The sequence below is a fragment of the Octopus bimaculoides genome, chromosome 13 (genome assembly GCF_001194135.2).
Source record: "Octopus bimaculoides isolate UCB-OBI-ISO-001 chromosome 13, ASM119413v2, whole genome shotgun sequence".
Lineage (NCBI taxonomy): Eukaryota > Metazoa > Mollusca > Cephalopoda > Octopoda > Octopodidae > Octopus > Octopus bimaculoides.
Window position 1 is genome coordinate 64,784,746 of NC_068993.1, and position 11,459 is coordinate 64,796,204.

Sequence of the window (11,459 nt, forward strand, 5' to 3'; positions counted from 1 at the left end):
TATATATATATATATATATATATATGGAGAAGATTAGAGGGGCGGGAGAGGAAAGAAAGAGAACTTCAGTTATATCTGTACGTAGTTAGAATTTTCGTTTTTATCTCATTTAGCCCCACCATCCACCAAGTCGCCATCTACACCTCACGTACCACAACCAATGATAAATACTATAAAATTTTAAAACTACAAAACCATAAATTGTGTGATATTATAGAAAATCGAAAAGCTATGAAAATTTGAATGTCTGAACATTCGAATATACGAAAGTCTGAGTGTATAGCATTCAAGAACGTACAACGTGAAAAAAATTGAATTCTATTGCTTTCAAATTTAAAACATGCTGATAGCAAACAATCTGTCCATCCCAGTGGCTAGATGGTAATAGTAATTGAGATATGAGGATCGGCTGAAAATTTCATAGGCTGACCAAGATACTCTCATGGTATGTGATAATCAAATAAGGTTTATTTTTCAACATGCTGCCTGCCTTGTATTCCCCATCTCTTCTTACTCTTCCTCTACCTTTCCATTCCTCCCTAAGTTACCTGTAACTTCTTTTTCCCTGCCTTTTACTCTTATCATCCTCTTCTCCTATTCAACCTTTAAATCTCTCAAACCACTATGTGAAGTGCTGTCGTCAACCTTCCCCTCCAGACGAACCCGGTATTATGATAACGTTTCTATACATCTATCTACGGCATATCCATGAATTTTTGCGCATTCCATCTGTTGTTTATGAACATTACAAACATTTCGTAATTCCGTGCTCCCAGAAATAGCTATCAAGTTAAGGAAAACTATGCATTCTCCCTTAGTCTTCTGTATTTTTTTATACTCCAAGCAATAGTAAATTTATTTGTCAATGTATATATATATATATGTGCTTGTACATATGTTTTCATCTTCTGAATATATTTAGTCATTTTTATCTATACAGGGGTCGACTGAAAAGCTCATAGGCTGACCAAGACACTCACATGGAATGTAACGAAATGTGGTTTATTTTTCAACATACCCATCCCCCCGTAGAAGATATGACCTCATCATCACTGTGATACTGGTTCCCAGCCAAGTGCGTTTTCATGCTGAGTGACAGATGATAGTCAAATAGGGCCAAATCAAGAAAATAGGGTGGGTGATCAACCAGTTCAAAGCGACGGTAATACACAGCAGCCATTGAAATCAAGGACTTGTGTGCTGGAGCGAGTCCTGATGAAACAAGACCCCCTTTTGTCAGTTTTCCTAGACGTTTCATATTGATGGCTTTGCGTAATTGCCACAGTAAGTTCGCAAAGTACTCTCCATTGATAGTATGAGCCTTTTGAAGATAGTCAATAAACACAATGCCTTTTGCATCCCAAAATATTGAGGCCATTACCTTCTCTGCAGAGACGACTTTGGCCTTCTTTGAACAGTTGAGGAGAACTGTTTCCACTGCATACCTCTCGGTATTAACACTGCCTCAGTTGCCAATATATATTTTTTTTCACAAGACCACTGGCTGATCGCCACTCCAACACCTGTTCTGGCACTGTCTCTCTTATATATCGCTGGCAGTGAAGTGAGTCGCTGCTGTCTCTAGCGGTCGAGCGTCCGTCATTGACGAGACCAAGGACGGTCGAAATCAGGTGATTTAGTAAATCTGAGTGCGTGGGCTGATAGGGATTTATATCTCCTGCTAGCGATATAAACAAGAGTGCGTTTTGCACTAAAAGCTAATACGAAAGGTTCTCTCGTGACATCTACCGAAGTATAGTTTGTTCTACCAGAACGTCCACGTTTAAATGGGGATATCATATCTCTTTGTTGAACCAACACTCATCCTGAGTAAGAAAACGTTCAAGGCAACCAGTTGGATCTGCCTGAAACAATGTCAGGTTTTTCTATGACATGATCGGCCTGGTGTGCTTTTGAACAGGTGTCAGAAGACGTGGCACTCACCGAGCAGGAACCCTTGTCATGCCAAGTACATTGTGCAAACCTTCTCAACCCTCTCGCGATGTATGCTAATAGCATTGCCTATTTGATTTATAGTCAATTGCCTGCCATCCATCAGCACGTGGTGAACACGATCACTGTTTTCCTCGGTGGTGGCAGTTAAGGACGTCCAGACCTTGGGTCATGTTCAAGACTCTCCGTTTCCCTCCTACATTCAGCTGCCCACTTTTGCGCTGTTGATAAAGTTGGAGCCTCATCCCCTAACATGGCAATCACGTCAGCATGGATGTCCTTGCAGGTACTTGATAACACCACGACGCCAAATTTTGTTCATTTTCAAGAGAAATCGCTATTAATTACTTTTGAAGTTTTCTTTGAACAGTCAGATGTCAGTTTACCTGCAACGAAACGATGCAGTTATTAATAAAAAAGAGTTGAAATAAATGCATACAAGATTTCACAGCTCAAGCACCATTCCTTCTTCATAGTCAGACGATGAACTTTTCAGTTCACCCTTACGACCTGATGTTATATTAGAATGATACGGTGATAGTATTTTTGGGCAGGCAGAAATCAAACTGTTGCTTCTCTTTCTTTCTTGTTATCATCAAAATAAAACCTTCACAGTCGCTAGAAAGGTTAAATCAGAGTGGATCTCTTATAACCAAAGAATACTTCAACCCTCAACAACCTATTATCATTATTATTATTATTATTATTATTATTATTATTATTATTATTACTGTAGAAATTTATAGAGAATTGGTGGCGGGGAAGTGCAGTGACGTTCTCAGGGAGTCGATGGGCGCCGACGAGAACGAACTGGTTAGTCTGTTCCGGAGGACTTTCTGGTCGGGAATTATCATGGATAATTTCCAGATGCCCTTGGCCTGACAAAGATTATAGTAGAAGGCACATGCCCAAAGTGTCACGCAATGCGAACGAACCCGGAGCAAGCTTCTTACCACATAGTCACGCCTACGCCTATATATATATATATATATATATATATATATATACACACACATGCGTATTTATTTATATATATACACGCACTCGCGCACACACACACACACATCTGTGTTATGCATTTGCGTACGCTTTTTTTTTTTACCTGCGAGCAATAATTAAAATGCCAGATATTGTCATAAACGCATGTAAATGTATGCATCAACTGGTTAGGTTATAAAATTTGGTATGTTGTCTATATATATATATATATATATATATATATATATATATATATATATGCACTTAAGCATGAATACATGCAATGAAATTAATGTATATGCAACTGTGCAGTTAGCATCATTGCTAATGGACACCGAAAAGGAAACAAAATTCATCTTTTTCTATACATATCCAGTGTGTTCCAGCATAACCTTAAATAGCCTTAAATGTGCTGAATAAAAGAAAGCGATGAACACGTACGTGCACACACATCCCAAAACATAGACACACATTTAAATGTCCCTCCCACAAACATACGAACATGCGTACAAACATGCACACAAACGAGAGATCCTTTATTGATATCCAGCCCTGTTAGAAATAAGTATCAAATTTTCAACAGCTCAAACCGTAGCATACTCTACGTGGGCAGTAAGGGCATCAGATGATAAGATCCTAGATATTCCTAAAAGGGTGGGAGCATCATGATTAGTAGACCTTGGATTAAAGTCTCTTTAACAGCATTTATCTAACGTGAGACAGTTGCGAAATACCATTATACTGCCCTCAAGTAGTATAATGATATTTTGAGAATCCTCGACTGTGATCGTATGTCCGACATAGAGAGGGCAGTGTAATAAGCAGTTTTATTCTCAGCCACATGGTTCTGGGTTCATTCCCAACGAGTAGCATCTTGGACAAGTTTCATCTATCATAGCCTAGGGGCGGCCAAAGCTTGTGAGTGGATTTGGTAGACAGAAACTGTTTGTCGCTCACCACCGCTTGACAACCGGTGTTGGTGTGTTTACAACCCCATAACTTAGCGGTTTCGCAAAAAAACTGATAGAGTAAGTATCAGGCTTAAAAAAAATAAGCACTGGAGTTGATTCCTTCGACTAATAATCTTTACGGTGGAAACAAGTAAAAAATAAAAGATTTCCCCATTTCATCTGATGCATTGAATCCCTGTCATTTTTTTTTACAGAAATCTTAGTTGTTGGTGGATTTTGACAGCCGCAAATGAATTCGACATAGTGGAGCTACAAGTGCTGGATTTTGAGGTAGAAGACTCACCTGGGTGCGTGTACGATTCTGTTAAAGTTTATGATGGTAAGTGTAGATATTTAACTTAAAAAGGATACGATAAATAGAAACATAAGTATATACATGTGTGTGTGTGTGTGTGTGTGTGTGTGTGTGTGTGTGTGTGTGTGTGTGTGTGTGTGTGTGACCCATGTTACAAAAGGTTTGCCATCCAAGATTAGAACTGTTGTGGAGCTCCCTGTAATATAAAACGGATTCCCATATCATCCATGTTCATTGACGCACGAGCTCATGCACACACACACACACACACACATACACACACACGCATACTCATGCAGACACACTCATCTCCTCCTTTCCTGTATGTATACGGGTGCAGGCTTGACTGAGTTTGAAGAAGGTCGCTTTATAGCCATGTTGTTTAGTGTTCAGTCCCTTTGCACGGTATGTTGTGCAAATGGCTTCTACTATAGCACCGAGCCGTCCAATGTCTTATGAGTTGATTTGGCATGCGGGAACAGTGGAAGCCCGTCGTATATATATATATAATCTTTTATTTGTTTCAATCGTTTGACTGCGGGCGTGCTGGAGAACCGCCTTGAGGTTTTAGTTGAACAAATCTAGCCCGGAGTTCAGGGAGTCTCTCTAGGCCATGCTGCTATTTCTTCGCAGCCAGAGATCACTTCGGGCATGTGATTATAGTAGCGCGGGAAATAATCGCAAGCCAGATTCTTCAAGTCGAGCCAACCAACATAAAACCTAGTGGCAAACCAAGAATGAAATGATTGGATAATATCCATAATTTTTGTTGGTCAGCTTTGGGAATCCAGCAGGAAGTTTTAATTATGATTATTTCCTATAGAGGAGGTGCCTCAGTACTCTATCCCTACGATCCACCCAGGAATCGTGGAGAGTGGGATTAAATTGACTGTAATTACAACATTAATGGGGAAAGCAGTGATGAATGTTAAAGAAAACTTATTCGCGCAAAAGATGTAGTGAACTTAGCTTCGAACTTCTAAAATAAGTGTGAAGTCAGTCTGAAGGTGGAGAGAGAGGCTGGTTCTTGGTGCTGAGGTGTGTGTGCGTGCGGGCGCGTTTATTTATATTGAATGTAATTATATCAACCAATGTAAACTTTCAAGTTTTTTTCTCACGTGACTTTTTTTGTCTCACTCAACAGGTGGAAATGTGAACTCGCCAAGTCTCGACAGATGGTGTGGTGTGAAGCATCCTTCATTTATTAGTACCGGTCAAAAACTCATGGTTCAATTCGAGACAGATGATTCTTATGATTACAAAGGATTTAAAATGCGCTACATAGCGAGAGATGTGTGTAAGTAGAACACTTGCATATTTGTGTGTGTGTGTGTGTGTGTGCGCGCCTCGATGTGTGTACCACCGTGTGTGCACGTGTGTGTGCGTGTGTGTGTGAGTATTCCAGATACTCAGTATTTTCCAATTAACTGAAAATTTCTCTCTTGCGTTCCATATTGACGCCGGTTACCAAGAAGCAATATTGTATAGTGGAGAATACTTTGTTGGAAACATTATTATTATTATCATTATTATTACTACTACTACTACTACTACAACTAGTAGTAGTAGTATATTTTGCTATTGTTTTGTGAAAAAAATTGTTAATGTTGGTCATAGCGTTGACGGTGACGACTGTGGATTTGCTACGTAATCTCGTTGATATCTTTGTTAATGACGATAAGTAATTTTACGTGGTTGCTTAATACCCACATCACCCTGATCGTGCAGATCTATACCAAAAGCCCGCCAATCATTACTGTATCGACCAATGCGTCCTTTTATTTGGATTCTGCTTTAATTGTTAAGATGTTGTGGTGTGCTGTTTCGAATCATGTGTTATTACACACGGTCTATAATATTCTTCTCCTGCATCAGCAGCGACAAAAATTGGTTTAGCTTTACTCAACAGCGCTTTCTCTTCTGATATGGGAAGAAATCCTCGTAGGTATTCGAAACATAATATGGAGACGATTGTGTTTGGTATTACCTTGTCCTGAATCAACATTAAAAATTTATTAATATAACCGATTTGCTTTTTGATTCTTCTGCCCAAGGAAATGTTATTTATTTATAAATATCTATTTAATGGGCGTCGACAGTCGAGTGACCTGTCAAGTGGCTCATGCCATAGTAACAAATATTGTTTCTCGAAACGATCACGTGGTTATACGCAATTGACAATAAATGCACTCCATAAAAAAAATATACCAATAAACGATAGCTTAAAATTGAGATATTAATTTATGGCAACATGAATAATAAATATTTTTTTAAATGTTATTTTCTCTGCTTTCGTTTTTTTTTCTTGCCGTTTATATTGAAATTTATTCCAATATTTAATGTTTTCGTTGTATTTTGTTTCATAATATTAAATTATTGTCTTTATATAAACATATTTGTTTATCAATTTTTTTAACGTTTCATTTACTTGTACGTTGATTTGTTTAGAAAAGAATATTTTTTAAAAAGCTGTTCATGAAAATATTTTTAACATTGCACTTTTTATGATATGTCTTATTTGAACCAGCGTCCTTAAACGTCTCTTATATTTACTTTTCACAAAATCAAGACCATTAATTCAGAAACTATAACATATCAAGTTTAAATCAAATAAAGTTCATCAAATAATGCTGTATGGTGATATTTGTTTGCTTGTCATGGTTAGTTATTGGGTTTATTCTAATGAGAAACAAAGATGTAATAACAAGTTCAACAGTTATGTTATTTCCCCATGTTTCAATGAGGCTTTTTGTGGTAGTCTTCATTCACTATTTTCTTTCCAACAATAATTTTTCAATAGATACTTCTTATTTCCATTCCTTTTATTGTGTTTTGAATCATACTAATTCTGGATTTGGAAATAGATGGGGGACTCCATATACAGTAACTTAACAATAAAGCTACCTCTCATAAGAATGAGCTGTGGTCCTGTTCAAAATTGCTCTATTCAGCGATTGATTGGAGATTTTGTTGATGAATGTGTCAATGATTCTGATTACTGCAGGAGTGGTTGGAGTTCCTATGGATATAAACAGACTTTTCGTCAAGTTTTCTGTAAGAATATATGTCTGTCTTGAGGTTTGGAGTTACATTCAAGAAATTGACCTTCATTACACTAATCATAACTGTTCTAATCAGTAAAAATTCTTTGAAGATGTTTGTTATCATTGAAGGTGTGATCGTTGGTATTGCTTGATATTGCTAAACCAGCGTTCCTGAACAGAACTACACGGTTGTTGGGGTTATGTTTATTAAGGTTAAAAAGGTTGGGTCGGTGACTTTAAATTCTCATTACACCGCTGATTTGTATCAACTTTTCTTCATAGGTCGCGGTCTCTTTGTTTTGAATCAGAAATACTCAAACTGGAATATACACATATATTCTTTTTACAGCATTCCTCTGCGGCCCTGGAAAATACTTGAAAGCGGAACTAGAAGAAAGAAAATACCTAGTTTCACCAAATTTAATATCTCCCCTTTACAGGTAAAGTATGCATCACTTATATTTTGTGTTTCTTCATACATTACATTTAAGTTTTTGTTTCTGTTTCTTTTATCACAATTTTCTGGATTTGTTCCTGCGAAATCTGTTAGTGTTTTTACCCTTGAAATGTTTGAGTGTATATTCTTCTATACCAATGACCCTCAACTCCTTCTGACAAATATTCCGCCATGTTTCTTCTTTCACTTTTGATGCATTCCCGTACGCTAATCAGCCCACGTCTGCCTTTATACCTCTTCATGTACAGCCTGTGTACGTTCGCCTTAGGGCGGAGAGCACCATGTATTGTATTTGTCTTTCGGGCAGTGCGATCGAGTTAGTTAATCTCCGTTCGTGTCCATTTCAGAGTGGTGGGGTACTATAACGGACTACAGTAACAGCCCATATGTTGATGGCAGTTACAAGGTTCCTTGAGCTGAGCTTAGATTTCAAGAGAAGTTTGAGGGCTTCAAACATGCAGTGATGACCTTGTCTTTCATTTCTCCGTGCAAGATATTGTCCAACTCCAGAATCCCACGGTACTTGTACCCATCATCATCCGGGTCTTCCACTCACTCCCATTTGGCAATTCTATGCGCCTACAATCTGCTCTTTTCCCCCGTTTCAAAGTGAGCACCGCACACTTCGAGATACCGAATTCCATCCCTATATCCTTGTTGTACATCTGCACAGTCTCAGCCAGCCTCTCTATTTCAGCTTCTAATTTTTGCGAACAGTTTTAAATCATCCATGAAGAGAAGGTGATTGAGATGAGGTCCATTCTTTTTCAGCTCATAGTGCACAGTGACTTTGGGTGGAACTATAGAAAGTGGGATCAAGGCTATAACAAATAACAAAGGTGAACCAGAGTCTTCCTGGCAGATACCTCTTTTAAATGTTACCTCGGCCAAGTGCTGGTTGTTACAGAAAAGACGTGTTTTCCAACTAGTCATGCACACACATTCTCAGAAACATGCCAAGTGTTTCCAAAATCCACGAATGCAGCAACATATCCTAAGTCCTTGTAAACTCTATCCAGACCATGGATTTTTTTGGTACCGTTTGCAGTTCTTCATTACAACCTTGTCTATCACAAGGTGGTCCTTGATGCCCTTCGATCCTTTTCGGCATCCCTTTTGTTCTATTGGAAGTAGATTCTCTCCGCAAGGAACGTATATATTTTCCCTGCATAGATGTCTGTTAACACTTTCCATAAGAGGTTAAGAAAGCAATGGGTCGGTAATTACCAACCTCATTGCCCTCTGACCGCCGAATATTTGCAACCTTCACGAGATTCTGACCATTTAGCTTTGACTTCATTAACTTATCCACCCTTCTGATGTACTCCTTCTCAGTTCTCATTTTCATTTCTATAGTTAGTACTCTGTCGGATTCTAACACCCCTAAGATACTTATAACTCTCTCCTTCTTTCAGTGATTTTAATATCTGGTAATCGGATGCCTTCACAGATGACTACTTGTCCCTTATTCATGACTAATAGTGCACACTTAATTATGCTAAATTCCATGCCTATATCTTTTCTGGGGAGTTTTGCAGTTTGTATTAAGGAATCTATTTCGTTTTTTGTTCTCATGGAAAAGGTTCAGATCATCCATTGAGAACAAATGGTTAATTTTACCTTTACAATCTCTGAACAGATACCCTGCCGTTGCATTCCTTAATACTAAACTAAGGTGGATTAAGCATAAGACAAATATTAAAGGGGATAACGAGTTTCCTCGGAAAATTCTTCTCTTGATATTAACATTCCTTAAGGATGTGTCACCTGTGTAGAAATATAGTTTCCATTTCTTCATAGTACAGTTAATTCTCGTGTCGTCTGCAATATTGAATATACTCAGTCACTTATCAATGAGTGTGGAATCATGTCAGAGGTTCCAGGTGCTACAGACACCTGATGACTTATCAAAAAACCTGAATCACTTCAGGTTTGAATATTATGATCAAATAGGAGTGGTTGCAGAAGGAAGAAAGCCAAAGTGTTACATATGTGCAAAAATATATCACTCGGAGGCTTTCTGCTTCGTGGGAGAGACAAGAGCACAGGCCAAAAGGCAACTGGCGTTCTCGCCAGCCATTACTAGGAAGATTTTCCTCTCCATCTGTTACAATGTGTGTTTCTAAATAGAATACGTCCGTAAGAGATGTTATTTCTGGACGGATACCGCAGTAAATTTGCTTTCCAACGATGCATTTGCATTAAGTATGATGTATAGAAGGATGTGTGTGTGTGTGTGAGTGTATCCTTTTCATGTTTCTACGCATAGACACACTAATGTCTTTCTCAAAATACTCTAGTAAGCAAGATTTTGAAAGAACCATAGTATCAAATTTGTTAATAGAAATTAATGGGATGTTAACAACTGTCACTGACAAATATATCTCGTAATGTATATATTTATATACATACATACATATGTTTTTGTGTGGATGTTTATATATATATATATATATATATATGTGTGTGTGTGTGTGTGTGTGCGTGTGTATGTTTATGTTTATATGTGTGTGTGCGTTTGTGTGTATACATATGCACTTATAATTAGGTATTTAGATATTTATTGAAATACAAATTGACATAAAAAAATATAATCGTTCTTCTGCGAAATGTAAAGATTCGAGACTAAGAAGTGGAGAAATGGAAAGTGAAAGCTTTGTTGAACAACTGTGTAAGTCGGCTGGTGGTGAAAAAGAATGTGTGAATGGATGAAATAAATTTTATGTGCAAGAAATCAACGCAACAAAAGAAATTCTTCAATCGTCCCCTGGTCTATAATATTACTGAAGGGATGTATAGATTATATTTACTCTTTGCAGCTAAAATGCTGCACGCAAACAACAGCTAAGAGGCCATTGTTGTATGGCTCTAATAAATGCTTTCAAAACTAAGATATTTTATTCAGAATATTTTGTTGCTGTCTTCTCTTTAGTTATCTAAACATTTCTAATGTTCATAAATCTTAATTACACTTGTAACAAGTAAATAACATATCCCCCCTCTTTCTCTCTCTTTATAAAGGTGTATATATATATATATATATATATATATACACATATATAAGCTTGTGTGTATGTGTGTGTGTCATTAGCTGATGAAAAACAACAGGATGTATGCGTAAAGTGCATGATTTTAACCAGAAAGCTAAAAAAAAAAAGAAACTTTACATAATCATCACTTTCTTCTCCCCCGCCTGTTTTCCCTCTTTCTTCTTCCTATTAATATTATTATTGCTTTTGCTCTTGTTCTTATACTTACATATCTGTTTCTCATTGTTTCCAAAATAAACCAAGGAGAAGAAAATGTTTCTTGCAGACAATAGCTACTTAATGTTAGTTACCACGTAAATGCTAAAGTAATAAGCTGATTGCCTTCCAGACATTCAACAGAAAACTCCCAACACATCGTATTTGATGAATCGATGCAGTATTACTTTATAGACACGAATTAGCTTATTTTGTGAATATTTTATTTACGTTCTAATGATCACCGCAACTCACACAAACACACACAAACACACACAAAAAGGCGCTTACGATAACGTGCAGACATATTACAAGGCTAAAACACCAACACAAACGCCTCAAAATATACGCACACACACACACACAAACACAGATAGTTAAATAATCATTTAATATCAATAAGTTCTTTTATTTTGTAAAATGGTAAACTTAAATGATACTCACATATATATGCAAACATGCACAAATATATATATATGTGTGTGCGTGTATGTGTGTGTATGAATGTATGTATGC

At 37.3% G+C, this 11,459-nt stretch overlaps 1 protein-coding gene across 1 annotated transcript in view; it reads left to right on the top strand.

Moving 5' to 3' along the window:
* The window catches only part of LOC106867776 (cubilin), a 426,298-nt gene that overhangs the window by 355,519 nt on the left and 59,320 nt on the right, over window positions 1-11,459 (top strand). The window contains exons 13-15 of the mRNA XM_052972560.1: window positions 4,097-4,221; window positions 5,342-5,494; window positions 7,591-7,681. Of these exons, the coding sequence (XP_052828520.1) occupies window positions 4,097-4,221; window positions 5,342-5,494; window positions 7,591-7,681 (369 nt within the window). The remainder of the gene's footprint in view (window positions 1-4,096; window positions 4,222-5,341; window positions 5,495-7,590; window positions 7,682-11,459) is intronic.